The following is a 23,287-nucleotide window of genomic DNA, read 5'->3' as shown; positions in this document are numbered from 1 at the left end:
AAATCTTTTCCTATCTTAGGGCCATGAAAAATTTTTCATGGTATATTCTATATAACTTACTATTTTACCCTCCATGTTTAGGTTTACAATACAACTGTAATTGATTTTGTTTCTAGTATGAAATAGAGGAAAGAGGTGTATTTTTCCATATGAATATCTCAATGATCCAGCACAATTTATTTATTTTTTAACTATCTCCTTGTCTTTCAGTGCCCATATACTATGGGTCTGCTTCTGTATTCCTTATACTGCTCCATTAATATATTAGTATGTTCCCATGCAAATGCCACATAGTCTTGATTGATGTAGCTTCATAATGACTCAGGTTATTAGGCAGTATAAGTCACTAACTTTGCTGTTCTTCAAGACTGACTTGACTCAACTTGGTGGTTTTCAGAAAAACTTAAAATATAAATTTGAGGATCAGCTCATCAATTTACAAACACACACACACACACACACACACACACACATACACACATGCTATCCTATTCTTTATTTGGGATTATATCAAATGAATAAACCAGTTTGAGAAGAACTGACATCTTTATAATATTGAGTGTTCCGATCTATGAACACGGTATATCATTTCAAGTAAATCTTCTTTAAATTCTCTAAATAATGTTTGTACTTTGCTATGTAAAGATGTTATACATTTTTTACTAGTTTAATTCTTAATATATATGTTTTTATTCCATTGAAATAGTATTTTTTCTATTTTATTTTATAATCATTTCTTGCTAATAGTCTTTTTTGCAAATAACATGTATTTAAGTTTGACTCTCTACTACTTTACTATTAGTTTTGTCTCACCTGAAACATGTTCTTTCTCTGTTTTCTGGCCTTTTTGGAACTAGTACCCCCCCCCATTAACATCTTAAATGAGTCTTTTATTACTCGTTTTATGATTATCATAGAGACTACAATATGTAACCTTGAATTATTAAAGTTTAATATACATTAGTACTATCACTTCCCAAAGAATGCAAGGATCTTTGAATATTTTTCTTATTTACAACTTACTGCTCTTTGTGCTTTTGATATCATGAATTTAATTCTGTGAGACATTTTATGGTTCAACAGTTAGTATCTATTCATAGTTATCACATATTTAACCATTCCATTGCTTTCTGTTATTTTCTTTCCTACATTTCCTTACTTTTATGTGAAATTATTTTCTTAATGTAAGAATAACTCCCTTTAATATTTTCCTTCAGTACAGGTCTTTCAGTAAGAAATTATCTCAGTTCAATTATCTGAAAATAACCTTATTTTACATCTTTTGAAGGATATTTTATTGGATGAAGAATTCAAGATTAACGGTTATTTTCTTCTATACTTTGATATTTTCTTGTCTTCTTACTCCCATGGTTTCTGTTGAAAAGTCTTTGATAAGTCTTACTGCAGTTGAAGGTAATGTATCTTTTTTCCCTGGTATACACTTTCACATTTTTGTTTTTGTCTTTGTTTTCAGCAGATTTACTGTGATGTGCAGTGCAGTTTTCTTTCTGTTTTATCTTGTTCCAGGTATGCCAAACTTCTTGAATATGTGGTTTGATGTCTTTAATCAACTTTAGAAAATTCGTGCCTATTCTGTTTTCTGATTTTGCTTCTATGCTATTCTCTTTTCCTCTCCTTACTCGTACCAATTACAAGTGTATTTGACCTCTCCTCTGTGTATCATATGTTCTTACATTCTTTTATGTATTTCTTAAAATTTTTTCATTCTGCTCTTCTAACTGGATATTTTCTACTGATTTCTTTTTTGGTACACCAGTCTCTTCTTCCTTATATTTAAACTGTATTCTTAACTTTCTGTTGTATTCTTTCAGTTCTATCATTTACATTTGATTCTTTTATATATTTCCCATCTTGCTTTTAATTTTTAACATAATAATCTGTTTTAAAATTTATGTCTACTAATATTAATATATTGATATACTTGGGTTTTCTTCCTATTGTCTGATTTTTCTCTCTTGTTTCCTAATCATTTGGACATCTTTCCTGGTCTGTGTAAGGACAATTATGCAAATAATTGAAGCATGGTGTACTCCAGGAAGGATTTTCTTTTGTTTCTGTTCGGCACTTAGGCTAAGGAAAGACTATCTTAATCCTATTTTGAGCTGATTGAAACTTGGGTTTCTGTCATTGGGAAAGTGGTTCTATTTTTGGCTTCTCCTTATCCTAAGAAGTAGCCTTTCAACAATCAAAATTGAAAGCACTTCTCAGTGATTCTTGAACTCCAATTGTTATCTCTGAAGTCTGGAGAGATTACTGAAAGTTCACCTCTGTTTTTCATTCTCTCAGCATCTGCTTCAAGAGAAAAATGCAGCTAAAGATCGGTGTCACTTCTCTATGTTTTCCTTTTCTCTGAGATCTTGTCCCCTCATGGTCACACTGCTATGGTACCTTTCCAATTACTTTAAACATATTCTTTTCCTCCAATATTTTATTATGAGAATTTTCAGACATAAACAAAACATTAAAGTATTTACAGTGAACAGCCACATACCCATTGACCAGATTATATAATTCACATTTTTCACAATTGGCTTATTTTATGTCTCTCCATCTATCTATCCTTCTGTCCATCCATCAATTCAGCGTTTTTTTTTTTTTTAAGTATTTTAAAATATATTAAGGCCATCAGGACACTTCCCTTAAAAACATTAGGATGCGTCTCATTAATTTGATTTCAATATTGCTTTACAGGCAATTTTCTTTAGACACATTATATATAGAGAGACACATTATATATATATATATATAATATCTAAATCAATCATATATATACACACATAAACAATATGTAAATAGATCAATATAATTGGTTCTCTCACCTTGCATTACTAGAATAAATCCTACTTGGTGATAATACATATTGCTGGAGTCTATGTGTTTTGTTAAATCCTAGAATAACACATGTGTATGTGTTTATTCACAGGTAAGTAGTAAATTTAGTGTTGTCATATGCTTTTCCTAAATCTACTGAAAATACACTATGATTTTTCTTCTTTATTATATATATTTTATATAATATATAATACATATTATATAATATATATGATACATAATAATATATCATATATATTTTGTATTAAATATAAAAACATGTCATTTATATAAATATATGACATATAATATATATCAATTATTTGCTTGATTTATATATTATGTTATATAATATATATAAAACATATATGACATCTATAATATATAATCAATCATATATATACTATATATAAATCTATCTATATATATAATATATTCTATATATTCATCAATCAATATAATTCATTCTCTGACCATGCATTACTAGAATAAATCCTACTTGGTGATAATATATATTGCTGGATTCTATGTGTTTTGTTAAGAATTTTTGCACTTATGTTCATAAGAGATATTGGTCTATAATTTTGTTTATTTGTTTTATTTCTTGCACATTTTCCTTTCTCCTCTTTTTTTCTTTCTTTACTCTTTCTTTTTTTCCTTTCTTAATAATGTCCCTATCAAACTTCAGTATTACCATTACACTGACCACATATAACAACTTATGAAGTGTTTTATGTATGATACTATTCCCTAAATTTAAACCGCCTTTTTCTATTGTTTTATTGGTGGAAAGATTTATGATAACAAATTCAATTTTTCTAATAGGTAAAAAGCTATTCAGTTATCCTATTGACCATGTATTAGCTCAATTATTGTGTCTTTTATTTCTTCTAAGTTGTCAAATTTATTATATAGAATTTTTCATGATAGTCTCCTGTTCTCCTTTTAACATTAGTAGGATCTGAGTGACAGTCCCTCTTCCTTCCCAATATTGGTTATTTTCTTATCTTTCATTTCCAATTTAAGAGGTAACCAATTTTGTTGATCTTTTCAAATTTTGGCTATGTAAATTTCTATTTCATTGCTTTTTTTCTTATCTTCATGATTTCCTTCTTCCTATTTGTTTTCGCTTATTTTGCTCTTTCTCGATATCTAAGGTGAAACATTTGGTCATTGATTTTTAGATCTTTCTTCCTTTTATTATAAACATTTGAAGCTGTAACTTTCCCTCTAAGCACTGTTTTATCCACATCCCACAGATTGCGATATGTTGTTCTCATTATTGTAGATCAGAATACCTTCTAATTTCCCATGTGATTTCCTCTTTGACCTATAGAAGAGCTAAAGGTGTGTTGCTTAATTTCTAACTATTTAGAGGTTTCTCACATCTTATTTTTATTGATTTTTAGGTTTAATCCATTGAAGTTGAAGAATATGCGCTACATGATTTTTTTCTTTAAATCTAATGAGGCTTGTCTTATTACCAAGCATAGAGACTGTCTTTGTAAACATAACATATATACCTGATAAGAATGTGTATTCTGCATTTATTGGGTGTAGTGTTCCATAAATAGCAATTAAGTAAAGGTGATTGATTGTATCACCTTTGCCTTTACTGGTATTTAGGTTATTTTAAGTTCTACTAATGCATAGACAAGGGTATTAAAATCTCAAGCTATCACTGGGGATTGTCTGTTTCTCCCTGTAAGCTTTTGCTGCTTCCTGTGACACCAACTGAGGACTGCTGTCAAGTTAAAAATTATAAAGACAGAAAACTCATCCTATCTTGTTCTCTTCTTGAAATGTCAACTCCCCTTGAAAATCTGCCTACTTTTCCATTCTCTTGTTCCCAACCTGTATCTGTTACCTGTAGAAGGATTTAAACAACCATATTATAAGTAGAACCTTCGGATAGCTTTTAAAAATATGTTTTCCAGGTTTTCCAGGTATTTGGGTGGAAAGATTGGTATATTACAATTTAGTCTGCTATAATCAGAAGTGAAAGTCCCAAATAAATGTATTTTTAAAGGAATTTTTGAATTGGTACATCAAAACAAATTAAATATAACTACTGTAATTTAAAATGTTTATCTATGTACCATCAAAAAACCCTGTTAATCTTAATATATATATATTATATATATATATATATTATATATATATATATATATATAATGCTTTGGGAAAGTATGTACTTGCTAAAGTGACCAGATCACTGAGATGTGATAGTTCACTCACCCATCCAAACATGAACCCCCCCTACAACACTGTTTAAAGGTGGTCCTATGCCTGAGCTTGTCCAGTGACAGGAAAACAACTCATTAGCTATGAAGCAATTGGTTCTATTTTTGGAAATTCTCTATGTCAGAACCATCACCCTTGTCTTGACTTGAAATTTGCATCCCTGCAAATTCCACCCATCAATCCTAGTCCTACCCCTTGAAGTCTTACAGAACAGTCACATTTTCATTTACATAATAACCCTGTAGATATCTGACTCTTTTCAAATCCTATATATTGGGTGCTTCTATGCTCCTAACATCCATAATGCCAAGGACAGATATTGGTGTCAGTTATTTTATAAGGAAGGAATGAGGAGGCAAACAGGAGAGTAAATAATTTGACCCAGATTTTATTGATTGCTTTATTGCAAGAAAAAAATTTTGATCTACTGAAGAAATATTTCCCTAGAAAAACTGATCCTTTGCCATCTTTAACACAAAGGAAAGATTTTAAAAAGCAAGAAGGACAATTTGGGGGGAAAAAGATTCATGTCTGTGAAGTCTTAAAAAAGTTATCTGTAACATAATTTAAAAATACAGTTCATCTAACTAATCCTTTCTCTTCAGAAAGGACTAACCAATAGGAGAGTATCCGTTTCACTTTTAAATTTGTCCTTTTACCTCTCCTGTGATTAAAGCTCTCTTCCAGTTCCTACTGAAACCTTGCCTTCTGCATGTGAAGTTAATTTTCTCTTGTTTTGCCAGTGGTGCACAATGGGAACAAAATAAAGGAAATGAAATATTAAACTAAGTTGAAATAAGTAATGAAACAAAGGGAAGAAGAAAAGGTAGGGAAGGAATCAGAGGGAACTAGAAAACATTTCCACGAGGAAAGCATGAGATGTGTCTATTTCCTGGGGAAATTTCATTGCATGAAAGAGAATAGAAGAAAGAGCACCCAGAATCAAGAGTTTGAGTTACATGCTCTCACTGAAGAGCTTCTTAATATCTTTCTTGTAAAAAGAGGGATTTGGCTAAGGCAGTCTCAGGCGCCTTCCCATCCGGAAGAACAGAAGTCGTTAGGAGTCATTCATTCTTTGATTCTACATTGCAGCCAGCCTCTGTTTTCCAATTTGAGATACAGAGTATGGACCAGTGATTCATACTGTGAGTCTCTTGCCAATCATGAGTCCATCCTCATCTGCCTACCCTGGGGGAAAAAGACATGGTTTGGGTGTTTTATTCATTTCTACCCATAGAAGGCTTTTTCCAACTATGCTGTGTACCTCTTCCATTCACCTCACTTTTAAGGTGTCTGTAGAGTTAATTGGAGGAGATCAATACAGGTAGAAAGATAATTGTTATCACCATTTGCAATGTTATTCTTTCTATTCACTGGGAAGGAACTAATTTCTAACTTTTGGGCTCGCTGTTGAAATCCACTGGCATCATTTAAGCCTTGGGAGAAGAACCAGTGGAATTCTCTTATCCTCATGTGGACATGGAGCAGCAGTGAAGTACAAATCTGATGCCTCATGCTTACTATCTTGGCAGCAGCTCCAGATTTAAAGTTCATTAAAAGCAGATTTTGAACACTGGCTTCCCTACTTAGACTGAGCTCTAAGTGGCATTTAAGTCTACGCATATGCTAGAGGGAGAGACATTTGTATGACTATGTATTTGTGACTGTTCAGAATTCAAACTGAAACACCTGTAGCAAAATGACAGGATTTAAGTGAAATATTTGTAGCAAAACATCAATTGGCTATAATGTTCTACTCCAGGGCTCTCTAATTTCTAAGTGGGCATTTAAAGAAGTATTACTTATGAGGGACTTGAGACTCAACATTTTTACTGCGTATCTCGATGTTGCAAACACTAGCAACATCGTTTTGATTAGCTTTTTAATCACTGGAGCCAAGCCAATAGCTTGGCCCCTTAGAAGAATTCTAAGCCACCTGACACCATGTGGCTTTGTCCTGCTGCTTGTAGAAGCTCTCTGGCCCAAGGCAGTCATGTAGTTACACAGGTGTGTCCTGACAAAGGAACCTTCTGAAGAGATGGGTAAGTGCTGAAACCAGTCCTTTTCCCATGTACCAAGTCACTGTTGCAGTGTGAGTTACAGTCACCTAAAAATGTATGCAAAGGACCCACAGATGGACCTGATCCTACTTGACTTCATCGTCTACTTCCTTGCTTCCCTCCTCACTTGAGGACATCCTTGAACCCAAAAGAATTGTTTCTATGCACACCGCAGCCCAGCTGCTGCTGCTCTCAGCCTGGGACCACAGACAGGAGAGCCGGCTCGCATCAGAACTCCTCCTAGTGTGCTTAGGCAAGCTGCTCATCCCTCCTGGACCTCAGTTTCCTCGTCTGTTAAAATGTCACACTCTTGGGGTTGGATGGTGTAGAGGTAACAGTCACCATTCAAACTTCTGTTCAGACCCTCATTTACTACCTATGTATACTTGGGCGAGTTATGTAAACTCTTTATGGCTCAATTTTTTAAATCTATAAAGTGAAGATAATGATAACACCTATCGGGGGTCTGGGTGGCTCAGTCAGTTAAGCATCTGACTCTTGATTTCAGCTTAGGTCACGATCTCAGGGTCATGGATGGAGCACTGTGTTGGGCTCCCCACTCAGTGGGGAATCTACTTGAGATTCTCTCTCTCTCCTCTCCCTCTGCTCCCCACTCCCCTCACTGCCCTGCTTACCTGCACACTTTCTCTCTCTCAAATAAATAAATAAAATGTTAGAAAAAAATAGTGCCTGCTATCATTTAATCCTTAGGGAAAACACTACAAAGTAGGTACTGTTATTATCTCTACTTGATTATCTCTACTATTATTATCTCTATTTCAAAGATTTTTTAAAAATGAGATCTAGAAGGGGACAGGTATCTTGCCTAAGATCACAGAAGATCTCAGCCATGAACACTGTTTCTATTGCAGTACTAACACAAGTACACACACACACACACACACACACACACAGTGCCTGAAACAGTGCCTGGCACATTATGCTGATATTATTAACAGTACCTAGCATTCAGTAAACACTCAATCAAAGCTACCTGTTGTGATCATGATGATGATAGTGATCTGGTAAGAAGTTCCCACCCACTAGCATTCCTTCCTGAGCTGGGCATTTGTTCCTATGAGATTCCAGCTGGGCTGTTCTCTGCGTGAGCATCATTTGCATTCCGAACAAAGGTCTGAGGACAGCCTGCTCTGAGAGTGAGAACAGGAGCAGAAATGTCAGTGAACTGACTGATAAATATAGAAAACCATCAGATGGATTGTCTACAGGGGTATTTCTGCCTGTCTTTATGTGTGTGTGTTGCAGAAAGTAGGGGTATATAAGCTTATTTTACCTTGAACTCAAATTTCCTTGGTCCCCAAGAACTGTTAATACCTGTTTTTGCTGTTTCGTGGGAACTGTGGGCATAAGGTCTTTCAAGTAAAAGGCTGTGTGTGTGATTAATTCTCCTTCCTCAATTTTCCTAGACCACTGGAGTGGAGAGAATGTTTTCAAGGATACATGGATAATAGAATGAACCTTCCTTGCCCACCAAGCCACCCCATATAGTTTGTATCTATCTTGTCAGGGGTAAGTGAGGACTGGTCTTAGGGTCAGGAGGATGGGTGAAGTGACATTTGTCAGGTAACCTAAGCCTTGAATTCTGGGGAGAGATGTGTTGGAAGAGAATATTCACAGGACATGTTGTTGTCATACACATGGCTACACTGGATGAGGGTAAGAAGACCTGGGTCTCCATCTTACTTAACCTTAAATCCTTGGGAAACCTGCAACTTTGGTTTGCTACATGTTTGCTTCCCAGAGTGTTCCCACCCCTTAGACCCAACAAAATTAGTAAATGGAGGGCATGGGCAGAGATTTTTCTACTCCTCAATCCCATACCAAGGACCCAGCCAGACCACATCCCCAAATGACTTCAATCCCCAATATAGGGAGAAGGTATAGTGTGATGCAAACAGTGCTGGTTTTCAACTTTTCAGCCATGAACCTGCATCTCGTGTCCTTTCTTCAGCAGGGCATAGAACGTGCAAAAGGCAGGCTGCATCTCAACACTGACTGTCCCAGTAGTAATGGGCAGGAACACTTCCGCTATGGGAATCACCAGGGAAACTCACCATACTTGACACAGAGAAATCACCTGGCTGTGGCTTGTAACCAGTTAGAGTTTCCACGCACAGACATCAGTCACTCTGGGGCTACTGTAGGTGCAAAACAGATAATACAAAACTCCCAACTGTATTCCAATTCCTTTGCTTTCTTATTTATATTTCCAGTTACACAAGAAAATGGGGTTAAGTCCCTTTTACACACAATAAAACCAAGACACTGAAAAGCTCAGCGATTTCCCATAGCTCACAAAGCATTGCCAAAGTTAGATCACATTCTCGTTCTTCCAGTCTCCAGCCCATAGATCTTCTCGGGATTGCATGGTCTCTCAGAATTGCTCAAAATTCTTACAGCATAAATGAAAGCCTACCTACACTCCATCTATAATCTTTCACCTCCTCCTAAGCATTCAAGAGTTTGTTAGCATCCAGACCCTTCCCTAAAAGAAGGAAGCCAGGGTAAAAAGACCACCAGGTAGGAGTAGGGTGGTTGCAAACAGGACTGGACCCTGTCACTGCAACCCTGGCGTGCCGGCCCTCCCCTGAGGCTAACATACCTGCTCCGAGGTTCTCAGAGTCTGTAAGATTAAAAGCATCTGCATATTTTGAAACATTCAAAGCAATCCAATTTTTCACGTTCATCTCAACATTTGGTTATATCTAAATACAACCATAGAGGGCTCAAGAAACAGCTGGCTGGTGAGTGGACACAGCTTAGCAGATGAATGTAAGGGACTGATGACTCTCATCTTTTGTTAATCTGAACCTCAAATAGGAGATGCTGGCATCCCTAATGGGAAGGCTAGCCTATTGAGTATTTTACTGTCCGAAGATGGAATTAATGGCAGTGCCATATCTATTTTGAGCCCAAGCAATAAAACTTTATGAGTTCTTCCCCCCATGAAATATTTTGTTTATGTCACATGCGTCTAAGCTAATGTTTTTTTTTTTCCTTTTTCTTCCCTTCCCCACCCCCATCCTTTCCCTGCCCTCTTTGTCTCCTGAGGCCTATTCCCTTTGGAAGTGCATTAGTTACCTAGGAAACCTTAATGTCATTTTTTTTTATGAGTGGAGTTAGGTGCAGCATAAAGTTAATTTATAGGGTGGTGAGGAATTCATGTCATGACTGGTGAAATAGGAGACTTTATTATGATTTCTATATCCACCTGTGTGGTAGGAATACATACCTTCCCTCTATCATTATGGGTAATTTCTTGAGACATAATTATGAATATGTGTGCTATTCCACAAAATGAGTTGATCCATTGTTATTCAACGTAATTCATCATATTGTTCAATGTAAGCTGTAGAACATAATTAGCAGTAACAACAAACCAATAATATACTAGGCAATCTGTTACAAGTTGAAGGACATGGTGGAATTTCCTCTTACATGATGAGGCAGTCCTGCCTTAGAGACAGAATGAATAAGATGAGATTCTGAAATCCTTCAACTCTGCCTTTCACGCTCTCTGAGGTCCACGCTGGGAAACATATAAATTCTAAAAATGTTCACCACGTCAGGCTGCTTCTTTTCTGTCTTCGTCCAAGGGAAAAATATATAACCATGAAGCTACATTAGGGAAATGTTTCAAGACGGCTTACAAGTAACAAAGAGGATATTCCAGAGTGAAGCTCAGATTCCCCCTCTGCCCCCCAGCATAGCTGGCCATGTTCTGATAGGAGGATTATCAGATTGGGGGAGCTGGTGCATTTAGCCTGACACTGGGAGTTTTAAATAAATTAATTCGTGTGCTCCCAATAATACTTCTACGAGGCTGGCATTGTTTCTGCCAATTATGGACAGCTTCTGAGTTAAGTGACCTGTCAAAGACACACAGTTATGAGCAAAGGAGGAAGCATAGAACCCAGGTTTGTACAATTCCAAGATCCACTCTTTCAATGAGTTCTACTTCTGATCTGTTACTATGAGGGTTTTTGGTTTTGTTTTTGGGGGGTTTATTTTGTTTGTTTGTTTTCCTGGGGAAATTCATGGAGAAGCCAGAGCCTCAGTTTTCTTAACTACTAAATGCGGGGAAGGGACACAGAGGCTGACAGAATTTGATCCATCTCATTGCTCTGTTTTATCAACATTTATCAATGTTGATAGCAGCAAAGCTGGGCTTTCTCAAGATGATGAACATTTTAGGGAGGATCTGGGTTCGCTAAATAAACATAAAGTCACTCAGTTTCTGCAGACATCTGCACCCACTTTGCAGGAGGGGTGGGTGTTGGAAGAGGAAGAATGGTTCCCATGACTCTTCAGGGCATTTGGGAGGAGTTGCTAATTGCCAGGACAGCTCCTGTGGCTGTTGATTACTAATGCTATAGTTACCGTGTGTGTAGTAAGGGTGAGCAGCCAGGAGTCTTGTGAATGCTGGAGCCAAGGTAACACACAGTCTTCCCAGGCCCTTAAATTCCCAGTCCCTATGCAATACCTTTTGCAGGCACTTTAATTGTTTCTGAAACATAGACTTTCTGGCTCCAGGAGCGGAGCTCAAGCCCATGTCTAAGTGAGTGGGGGTGGGGGTGGATGGGGTAGGGCAGAAGAAAGCAGGTGCCAGCATTCTATAGACCTTTCCCCAGTCCCTCAGCAGCAGAAGAGGCAAATTGCAAACACTAGGATGAGCTAAGGTGTGGAATATAGCTTAGCAATCTAAGACAAAAAAAAAAAAGAAAGAAAGAACAAATGAACCCACAAGGGTAGAGGACAAACATTCAAGGCTAACTCTGCGGTGCTGGGGCAAAGAACTGAGCTTGTCTTTTCCACATGTGGTCACAGAGGAAAGGGTCTTTGGAGGCCATTAGGCCCAAGACTCTCATTTCTTGGGTCACCCATGTCATAATGAATTAACCACAGTAACATCCAGTTACCGCCCAAGACCCCCTCCTCTGCCACATGCTGAGCAACCCCCCCACCCTACCCCACCCTCCACCACCCCGCAACACACAGTCCATTTAACTGAAACATCAATACTGTTTTTCACAAGGTAAAGGCATAATTCATTCCAACATTTCCATTTCGTTTCCGTTCAGTGTTTCAACCACAGAGTGGTGCTATTGCAAAAGATAAGGGTGGGCAGAAAGGCACGCTCTAGAAATCTGCTTTAAGAGAGGTTTTGAAAGGGGGCTTTCAATCACTGGATCTAATTCCTGCCCTCACAAACAACTTTCAGGAGTCAGGCCCTACACTCAGAAGCAGCAGGGAGAAAAAGAAAGTTTAGCGACCTAAAAATACAGTCAACAGATGGACAGAGGGCCAAGGCCATGACCAAGGAGTCAGTTTGGAGAGAGGCAATTACCTGGCCAATCGGAAAAGAACTAGTCCTGGAAGGACTTCCACACCCAGCACTGCCTACGGGGGCATGAGCTCATCAGCTTACTTCCTAGTTCTGTTCTTTGCTTGAGCTATCTACACCATTAAGGTCTTCCTCTATTTAGAAAAAACAGATTTGCTTAGAAGTCCCAATGTTCTGCAGTTCCAAAATGCATCACATTATACACAATCATCTTTTACTCTTTAAAAAATATATATGCTTTCTACTCCTTTCTCTGGCCACCTTCTTTGATCACCTTGCTATGCTCTTGAAAGTCAAGAGAGAGACCTGGGCATCTGTCCCAAGTCTTCTTTAGAGAGAAGAGAATCTTCAGCTCTGAAATAGAAAGGAAAACAGTGAAGGAAAAGGCAGCTTGCTTGCTCTGGGAGATTGTCTAAAAAAGGTCTTTCACAAAGGAAAGGACCAGTTCTCCATTTGGAAAAAGTGAAGAAAATGCCTCTTTTACCCTTGGTTTCTGTCTGCTTCTCTCTCTCTATCTCTCTCTCTCTCTCCTTCCTCCAGCCCCTCCCTCTGCAACGCCCCCCCACCACCACCAAAGGCACCACACATATTTGGCAAGATTAAGGTGTCACCTCTCATATTACAAGGCATGTTGATTGCACGCAAAGACAGACCCACCAGCACAGAACAAAACCCCCCCTGAGTCAGAAAACAATACAAACTCTTCCAGCGATTGCCTAGGTCCTGGCAAACTGTGGCCGCCAGTCCGTGCACGGCATCTGCAGAACAAATCGGGTCTTAAACTCACTGCTGCCTTTTCTTCTTCTTCTTCTTTTTTTTTTCCTTCTGATTTTTCAAATTTAAGTTTGCCCCCTCCCTTCCCCTCCTCCCTCCAGACTGCCAGTGACCGAGGAGCTGCAGGCGGATCAGCCCGCACATGTTTTTAACCCCTTCCTCACTGGAGCAGGAGCCAAACAACTCTTTCCCTGCAACCCCTGGGTTACCGGTGGACCTGGAGCTCCAGAAAAGAGCCCCTAGACCTTGGCCAGTGGAGCTCAAACTGGGCCTGAATCCCTCGTTTGACAGAGGAGGTGGGGGTGAAGTGCGGGAAGTGGGGGAGGGCAGGGAGGCGGGCCGGAGCAGAGGGAGAAAACCAGAACCCAGCAGATCACGCCCAATCCAAACCTTCATGGTGTTGTGTGCCCAGTGGAGGAAACAACTCCGCAGCTTAATCTGGTCCGGAGGAAGACCTCGACATTTTGGCACGAGGCCGGCACTGAAGGAGGACCCCACTCTTCCCAGGGCCTGGGGGAGCGCCGCCCCTGGGCCTCAGTGTGTCATTCCGGCCGTTTTCGATGTGGCTGCTTCCATCTGCCAGGATAATGATGAGGCAGGTACAATCTATCTAGTACGCAGCCCCCAGGGTCCATATTCCTTCCTACCTCCTCCCGGACCCCGTCGCCTCTCTCTGCATCCACCTTGGCCTGATCTGGTAGGACATTGCCAATGCTTCTCCGTGTTTGACCAAATTCTCAAACAAGTCCAAAGAATTTGGATTTTTTTTGAACCTGGACCTCGGCTGAAACATCGAGTGGGTTGCTTCTTAGACACCTGGAATGGCAGGGCAGGGACGAGACCGGATACATACTTGCTCCCCTCCCCCAATCGCGCGCGTGAGTCAAAAGGTCCTGGAGAGAGATAGGGCGAAGCGTGGCAGAGGCCACAGGGAGGAAGTGGTGGGGGGCCCCGGAGATGGGAGTCCGCCACTCCCGGGGAGCTGCCCCGAGGGGGGTCAGGAGCTCAAAATTCTGCTCAAATGCTCTAGATTTCTCCTTGACCCCTAAGTACCCCTAAGTGACACCCCCACCCCACCCCCGCCACTTCTCTCGATGGCAAATGGTCGAAAGAAAGATGACTTAACTCGGTAAATTTAGAGAGAACGATCTCAGAACAAGTGGGGTCTAATGGGCAGCTAAAATTATCGCGAAATAAGAGATTTTGCCCCCTCCCTCCCATCCTTTCCTCGAATAATCTATGGGTGGGGGAGTGAGCGTCACTACTTTGGGAGCGCTACTAAGAGGTTTGTTTGTGGCTTGCCTTTTCTGCTTCCCCGCGCTGTCCCCGCGGGCAGACTGGTGGGTGCTGGATGGGTGCTCAGCTGCAGGGCCCCATCCTAGTTTGGAAGGAAGGGGCTTAGAAGTCGGTGTCTGGGTCAAATGGGAGTCTTCGATCCTTCCCCCTCTCTCTTCCACGTTCGCGTTCACGCTCGCGCAAACACACACACACATACACACAGGGCCACCCCTTCCTTGGTCCCCCTGACCCCCGCCCCCTACCTCTCTGACTCGCTGTCTTTGACGGCCTGCACAGCGTCCTGGGTGCTGGTCCCTGGGAGCAGCGATCTCGCTGGGGAAGGATTGTCCTTGGGCGTGTTCGTGTTGTGGGGTGGGGGAAGGAGTGACGGGTGGGCTTGATAGGAGGTGGGGAGAGATCTAGAGCTGGAAGGGTCTAAGGTTTGGAGGAGGAGTTTGCACATTAGACCCAAGCCTCCAGGGGGAAGGGGCAAGAAAGGCCCTTCTGCCTAGAGAGGAAAATCTTAAATAAAAAGAAAAGAAAAAGAAAATTAAAAAGAATTTTTTCAAGAACAAGAACAAATAAGACAGGCTGAAGACATGAACATGTAAAATGTAGTGAAAAAATGAATATTTCGTTTTCTATTTTCCCCCTGGGTCTCTAAAAAGGGGATACTGTAGTAGACCATTAATTTAGAAGTTTTTGTTGTTGTTGTGTTGTTGTTGTTGTTGTTGTTGTTGTTATTGTTGTTGTCGTTGTCTTAAGACAGGCTAGGAGAAATGACCCCGTTGCCCCTTTGGGCCCCGAGCCCCAAGCCACAGGGGCTTAGGGGCATCCGCGGGCGAAACGCGCGGCCGGGCGCGGGGGCGGGCGGCGCGGCACGGAAGGGGTTAAGGCGCTGAGCGCGGAGCCATCTGGCCGGGTTGGCTGGTTATAACCGCGCAGATTATGTTCACGGGACTCAGAGTTGAAGGCTCCTCTCCCTACCGAGCAGCTCCGCGCGCGGCCCCGCGAGAGAGCCCGGCGCAACTACTTTCTTCCCTTTCCTTTCTTTCTTTCTTCTTCTCTTTTTTTCCCCTGCTGGGTAGTGGCGGCGGCGGGGTGGGGGAGACTTTGAATGACCGAGCTCGCGTCCACCTTTCTCTTCATGTCGACGTCCCTGGAAACAGTCACACGGATGCCATGGTTACTTCTGCCACGGTAAGGGGAGGCGGGCACGTTGGGTGGGCAGGTTCGAGGGTGAAGGCGTTAAGTGGGGAGATTTTCCTGTGGACTAGCGAGGGGAGACCCCAACTGCACTCCGCCCCCACCCCCATCGTGTCTCACTCACTCACTTTCCCGGGCTTGTGCCTTCCCCGAAGTTTGCGCTAGGATCTGCCCAGGCCGAGGCGCGACCGCAGCCACCCCCTCCCCACCACAAACATACACACACGGACACTCCTCCCCACCTCTTCTCCGGTCCCTCGGCTACCCAAAAAACCGTCCAGTATCTGGGAAAGTGATCAGGTTTAAGGGACCTGGATTGGGAATGGGGGCGGAGGCGAGGGGAAACAGGGACGACGGAAGGGCAGCAAAGGGATTCAGCAGAACCGCCCCCCCAACCCCCAACAAACACACCCGTCTCCTCCTACAAGAGAGGGCTCCCCGCGCATCCTGTAACAAAAGGGGGTGGCAGACGGATCCCGCGCGGGAAAGACGCGAGTGTGCCGCGGCTGTTCCCCAGCACGCGCTCGGTGGCCGGCTCCCCAGAGCTCGGGGTTCCCCGCACGCCTCCCCCTCCCCCGGCCCGGGAGTGGGCTGGGGGAGGGGACTCGGAGCTCACGACCGACGGGGAGGCAGGCTTCCCAGTTTGGGGAGTTGCAACTCCTCGCCTAGCGCGGTGTACCTGTCCTGGAGTACCCTACCTCTTCCGAAAGCTTTTCTTGGCAAAGGCCACGCACCCGGGGTTCGTGGTGGCCAGCGCCCACCCTGTGGCTACCCCACCCTGGGTCTCTGCGTAGATGTTGGAGCTCAGCGCGCAGCCCGCGCATCTGGGACCCCGCGGGGGAGCCGCAGGCACGCTGGCCAGGACGTCCCTGGGGAATTCCTCGCGATTTCTCCAGGCCAGCTCTAGGAATTTGAGGCGGAGGTGTGGGAAGGCTGGGAGACCGGGGACTGGCAGAGCTAGGTTGGAGTCAGAAGGACCCCGGGTGGGCCAAATTACCCCATTACCCCAAAGCGCTGCTCACACTCTAAATGAGATCTGGGACGCTTGGGAGTTGAAGGTTCGGGAAAGGAGGGGTTAGGGTGGGGGAGGGGACTCTGCTTGTTGCTTTCCGGCACAAGTGGGTGCCCGGCGAGGAGGCGCTGCTGTTTGGGGGGCGGTGGGGGGCTGGCTGCTTCGTTCCTCAGCTGCGCTTCAAATGCATGGAGCTGAGAACCTCGCGCTCAACCGGGTGAGGGCTGCCAACCGGTAAGGAGCACCCCCCCACCCCGCGTGTCTAGAGGTACTCCAGGTGGGTGAAAACATCGAACTAGACCGCCTCCTTTCGACCTCTGGTGGCGGATGGCAGGTTCAGAGTCAGAGTGGAGGCGCAGCCTGGACGCAGCATGAGCGCTGGGCTCAGAGCTGGAGAGCTGGGACACCCGCGCTGCGGGGACTTGTTTATATGTGAGAAGAGCTGAGGGCGGGAGCTGGGAGGGGTGGCCTAAACGGAGGTGGGTGTCACTCCTGGAGCCTCTTGTTTGTAACTCACCTCTAGAGAATATTCTGGACGACCTGCTTTTTCATAAAGAGATGCCCTCTCCCACCCTCCAGAACAGAGAGCAAGAGAAATATGTAAGCCCTCTGCCCTAAACATCAGGAGGGGAGAAAGTTGTAAGAGAGGGAACTTTGCAATCCCTTCTGTTTTCCTTACATTCAGAAATTCTCCAGCATATTCAGCTTACCCTCTCCAGACCCCAATTCCTCCCTGACGTGCTGCACAAAGAAAGTTGAGAGGTAGAATTCAGGGGACAAAATCCAACCACCTCTGCCTTGGGCTCAGACACTTAGACCTGGGTATGGTGTTGGGCGTTGGGGGGAGACGAAGAGAAAGCAGGCTCTGTGAACAGTGTGGGAGGAAAACACCGAGTCTGCGGGCCTGCAGCAAGGAGTGTGTGAGATTTTGCCTTGGTAAGGACTGGCTTGTAGCTGGAAGTGGAAGACCGGGTTCTGTGTGAATGGGGTCTGCTTTCCTATGGCGGGAGATCCAGGTCCATTAGGTACTCTGTGTGGTCAGGGAGGAGGTTTCTGGAGAGTCTGGCAGCAGGGTGTGTACTGCAGGTGGTCAGAGAGCCAGAGCTCTCCCCTGTTAGGTGTGCCGTGGAGGTGTATGTTTCTGGGGAGTCTGTTAGATGGGCATATGTGTGACTGGCAGGAGATGAGAGCATGTGGGAACATAGGTGTAGCTAATGAGAAATCTGTGCCTGTGAAGGGTGTCAGAGCAGGAGGAGAGGTACAGTGTGTCGAAGACAGATGGCTTGTGCATGTCTGCACAGACACATGGAGTGGGTGTGGCATGGGAGGGCTGCTGTGTGGAGGAGCAAAAGGTGGACGTGTCTGGAAAGTTGGCCTCCTGAAGATTACCAAAGGGATGTGTGTGGGGGTGGGGTGGGGGAAGACTATCTGGGGAAAAGAGTGTGAACTTTAAGAGTGTGCATGGGGTAATTTGGCTAGGATGGCACTGGGGTAGCCAGGGGATAGGAAAATGGGCTCAGGCACTCATTTTGGAGAAAAAAGGCATTTGCAGAGGAGACTGGGTTGGTTTTTGCCTTCTGCCCCTCTGTACCTCCTCAGAGAGGAAGGAATTGGAGAAGGCTTAGAATGAGGGGTGTACATTTAAGGGGAAAAGTCCTGTGTGTTGGCACTAGGTGAGGATCGGGGAGAATGTCTACTTAAGACTGCAGTGAGGGGAGGAATACATTTTGCACGCCTGGGGACAGAGACACGTGTTATATTATGCTGGATGATGGGTTGCTTATTTAATAAAGGAATTCATTGTCACCAGTTAATATTGATTATTAATTAAAATTTATGGAATGCCTACGGGATGCTGAGTCCATTGCTGGGTACTGGGGCATGGCACAGTGCCCTGGAAAAATTCCTTCTTGGACTCAGCTGACTGCTGCAGTTTTGCCAAGAGGAGCGAAGAGAGCTGGATGCTAGTCGAGGTTTCTTCAAGAACTGTAATTCAGTTTCTAGGGATGTTTATGGATCTTGGGGGCCAAAGGGAAGCTGACTTGAAATGTATCTGTGGTTAAGTAAAAATGGGGCATAACGATAGGGATGATGTATGGTTTTAGGCGAATGAGAGGTGTGACTATTTCTTGTAGGAGGTATGGGCCGATGATCGGGGCAGGTGCCACAATTCAGGTCAGAAGGCAGGTCCTGATACAGCGGAGGATTGAGTTTCTGGGAATGTGCAGGTCTCACTAGCAAGAATGAGACTTGATATGTGGAGCTGGTGACAGAGAAGCTGGGATCAGGGAGGATGCGGGTTGAGAGTGTTTGTTCACTTTGATGTTTTCTGGGCTGTGAACATACTGCTAACCCGGTGTGCGTGTATGTGCGTGGGCTTGGGCACACGCACGCGCACAGTGTGAGGCTGAGGTTAAGTGACTGAGAGAAAGCTAGAGCCTGAGGGTTGGAGGCATATATGTCCCGGCCCTCGTGAGGGGTAGGGCATATGTTTTTGCAGGAATTCTTTGTGCCTGAGGAAAGATGAGAATTGTCTTGGATGCTCAGATGTGTATTTTTTTTTAAGTTTTTTTTTTTTTAATTTATTTATTTGACAGACAGAGGTCACAAGCAGGCAGAGAGGCAGGCAGAGAGAGAGGAGGAGGAAGCAGGCTCCCCGCTGAGCAGAGAGCCCGATGTGGGGCTCGATCCCAGGACCCTGGGATCATGACCTGAGCCGAAGGCAGAGGCTTTAATCAACTGAGCCACCCAGGCGCCCCTCAGATGTGTATTTTAAGTGTAAAATGTATACCTAGAACAAGAGCTATAGGCTTCCAGGAGCATTTGGGAAGTGAAGGAAAGGTGAAGTCTGGTGGCGTTTGTGCCTTAGGACAGCTAGTGAGGTAACTTCCTCATACCACAAGGAGGGTGGGCTTCTGGCTACACATAGCAGCTTACCTGGACCAGGTCAAAGGGAACCTCATTTATTAGGTTCTAATCACACGAGGGCATATTACGGGGGAGACTTTAGTTGACTCCTGACAGTTTTAAATTTGTGACATCGGAGCTGTCACTTTGAGGTCCTAGCTCCATTTTAGGTAAAACTCATCCATGTAATAGAGAATTGATAAAGGCTTGAACCATCGGTCTGAAGATCCGGTGGCACATATTTCCAAAGGTGCTGGGAATGCCTTGATTCCGGTTCAGCTGTGCCTCTTTGGAGGCAGGGTGACTTTGGGACAGTATCCTAATCTCAGTAACGACTCAATAAGGAGAAAAGTTCCCTCTTTTTTTCCCCCTAAGTTTTGAGTGCTTAGGAATACAAAGCTTTACTCAGAGGTGAAGTCTCGTTGAACATGGGCGTTAGCATGCCTGTAAATCATAATAAAAATGGGATCTGCACCCCTTCCCAAGTTGGCAGAATAGTCTTAACACCCACTGCATGTCTACTGCTCCCGCACTGTGCAAAGAGAACTTTCTATAACTGCCTCAATTTACTCAACCCGATAAACCAAGGCAGCCTAGCCTAGATTGCAGCTGATGGGAATCTGTATTCATAAAAGGTCCTTGAATGCTTCCAAAGAAAGGTGATCCCCAGATCCATGTTCTTGATGATCAGAGACATTTGCCTGTTCCTTAACATGAGCTACATAGACCATGACTTTGGAAACAAAGGAAATGGCCGCAGTCCTTGGCATATTTGAATAAAAGAGGAGCAAAGTCCAGCTATCCCGGGTTGCTGTGAAGGTCTGTTTTTCTCTAGACCGTGGGTCCTTGGAGGCAAGAGCCTGCCTGGTAAGAGGCTTTGGGTCTGCGGAGTGCTGTGCACCCGACACAGCACACGGTTACAGCACCTTCCCCCAGAGACAGAAACGGAGGCCCAGAGAAGCAAGGGAATCCACTGAAGCCTCCAAGTCCTCCCAGCAGTCAGCACGCGCTGTCAACTCCTGGCTCAGAGTCAGGCTCCCATCTTTGAGTTCAGTGGCCATAAATAGTCAGGAGCTAAGCTATTTCCATGAGGCACTAAACCAATTCTGTTGCTTTTCTTGGCGAGATTGGGCCAATTAAGTTGATTGGAAGAGGTCACTACTGATGGGTCTCACATTCCCCAGGCGGGACAGGCCAGCAGAGTTTAATTACATAACATTTCCCATCCCTGCAATTCCACTCCCAGATGGATCAGATGTTCAGGCCGCTCCACTTCCCCTCTATTCAAGAGCAGCGGCTTCTGCTCCAGGCTCCTCCAGACCTTTTCCTGAGCAGTTACAGGGCTCTGGCCCCAACTGGAGAGAATGTAAATCCTCGAGTTGGCTGAAGTGAGAGAGGGGAGTCAGGCCGACACAGAAGATCTTTAAAACCCACCACCCTGCCTGGAGACTTCACCAGCTGCTGTTTTACTCTTTAATGAGGCAGGCGGTTTCTGGCGGTGGAGATGGTGAACTAATGACCGTTGCTAGGGTTTTAGGTTTAGTTTTATTTAAAATCGGGTCCATTGGAGAGGAACCAAATCTTATACTGGAGACAAGCATAAGCCCCATGTGGTGCTGCTGATAAGGCCTGTGGATGTACTTTGTGCATGGACAGACGTGTGCAGAGGGAGAAAGGAGCACGGGAGCATGTACACATGTACATGCTGGGGGACACATGAGCTCTAGAGTGGCCCTGGATGGGCAGGTGCCATTTGCAGAGCTCTGTCATGGGTGGGAGGTACATGGATGCCTGGCTCAGGCATACTTGGAGCTGATGACTCTTGCTTCTTGCTGAAGGGCCAGCTTGTGGGAAAAGTTGGTAGAAGCTTCTTTCAGATCGTTTGTATATAAGGATGGAGATGTGGGAACTTTTAAGAAGTATGAGGCCAGTAGAGATGGTATCTTGCTCTACCCTTGACAGATTGCTATTAAGATCAAGGCTGGGCAAAGATAAACCCTACGGAGAACTCAACTTCAGAACCTATGAAAACCCGTGCAGAGAGCCCAAGGTCATTAAAGCATTTTTTGTTGTTCATCGTTTTCTGTAACTCGGCATTTCATCCTACCTAAAAATGCCAAGGGACTAAAAAAGGCATGCACCTCTGGATAATGAAAATGCATTGGCCGTTTCATGTCCCCATCTATGCCTTGGTCCTTCTCAAGCAGTCTTAACTGGTAACTGCCCGAGGCTGTCTGTGGCTCTCAGCCTAACTCCATATCTCTGAGTATAAGGTTGATTTAGCTGGAGAAAGAACAGATTTTGAAGTGAACTTTGGTGTGGTCTGTTGTGATTGCTCACTTTTTAATAGCATTTGTAGAAAAGACCCAGATCTTTTATGGATTTGTTTAGTCAGGGATTTTTGAAAATCTTAAGGTTCCTTTAAGGTTCATTTAAGGCCAGAGCTGTAGGAGTAAACAATAGCTTACTGATCTCAAAAGATCTCGGACCAATGGGGTGGTATCAGGCAACACTGGGCAGCAGAAAGCCTGCTGACTTGGAGGTAGGGGATCACTCTTGAGACTGTCTCTGTCATTAACTAGCTGTTGTTATGTGCCCCTCGGCATTCTCACTGGGCCTTAATTTACCCATCTGTAAAGGAGGATCTTGATTTAGAAAACCTCCAAGTCCCATTGCAATTCCACCATCCTGGGATTCTGCCGTGGCACCATCCTCCTATACTCTGTGCCTTGCTTAGACTGCATCTTGGCACACCCTTAATGAACTCCTGCTTCTTATCCTTGGGGAATGGCTTAGTCAAAGGCAGAAAGGCATGCAAAGAATTTGCTGTAGTGTTTTGTTTTGGCCAAGAATGCTCATGAAGTTGGCTTACCCTTCCCAGTGAACACAGAGTTGAGTGGAGTTGGGTTTGGCATGCGGGTAAGCCCGATGCTTATCAACAGGCTTCTACACGGAGTGCCTTTTAGTGTCAATGTTTCTGATTAAGACAAGTACCCACCCTTAAGATGATTGATGATGATGATGATGGTGATAATGATGATGATGGGGATAGTTAATATCTGAATACTTACTGGGTACCAGGCATTATCACAAATATCGCATGGCATTATCTCAATGGCCAGGATAATCTCATTTCCAGATGGGAAGATGGAGGTTACCTGACATTGAGAGGTATGGTTACAGTTATACAAATAGCTGTTGAGGCCTTCTATCCTGAAGCCTGTGGCCATCCCAAGTCCATCATCCACCAGTCAGATTGTGTTTTCTTCATGTGCAAGACAAATGTTGAGGCTTTTAGCCACCTGCTGGCAAGCATGTGTCTGATCTGTCTTAGCTCCCATCAGCCCTCCCCCTTCACTTCCCGTTCTGTTGACAAGGGAATCTGCCCTTCCAGAATGGGGGTATTGATTTAAGCCACAATTGCCTCCTTGTAAACTCTATAAGATTGGAGCTGGACATCTGGTTTTGATCCACACGCCCACAAGAGGTGGTAGGTCTCAGCATTCTCGAGTCCTGCGATGAGGGTTGCACGAAATGTAAAAGAGAATCTGCGTGGAGAACATGTGGGTCCTTCAGAATTTGGAAAACGGCCTTCCTAATAGGCTCGCG

The 23,287-nt window shown here is 43.8% G+C and overlaps 1 protein-coding gene across 1 annotated transcript in view; it reads left to right on the top strand.

The window, feature by feature from the left end:
* Positions 1 to 15,501: 15,501 nt before the first annotated feature.
* Positions 15,502 to 23,287, top strand: part of NTF3 (neurotrophin 3) — a 67,081-nt gene continuing 59,295 nt past the window's right edge. Inside the window, exon 1 of the mRNA XM_004766736.3 lies at positions 15,502 to 15,753. Within this exon, the coding sequence (XP_004766793.1) occupies positions 15,502 to 15,753 (252 nt within the window). The remainder of the gene's footprint in view (positions 15,754 to 23,287) is intronic.

The sequence above is a fragment of the Mustela putorius genome, unplaced genomic scaffold (assembly GCF_011764305.1).
Source record: "Mustela putorius furo isolate JIRA1106 unplaced genomic scaffold, ASM1176430v1.1 tig00003988_pilon_pilon_pilon, whole genome shotgun sequence".
In the NCBI taxonomy this organism is placed as follows: Eukaryota; Metazoa; Chordata; class Mammalia; order Carnivora; family Mustelidae; genus Mustela; species Mustela putorius.
The sequence above is the reverse complement of the archived record's forward strand: the minus strand, read 5'-3'. Positions and strand labels throughout refer to the sequence as shown.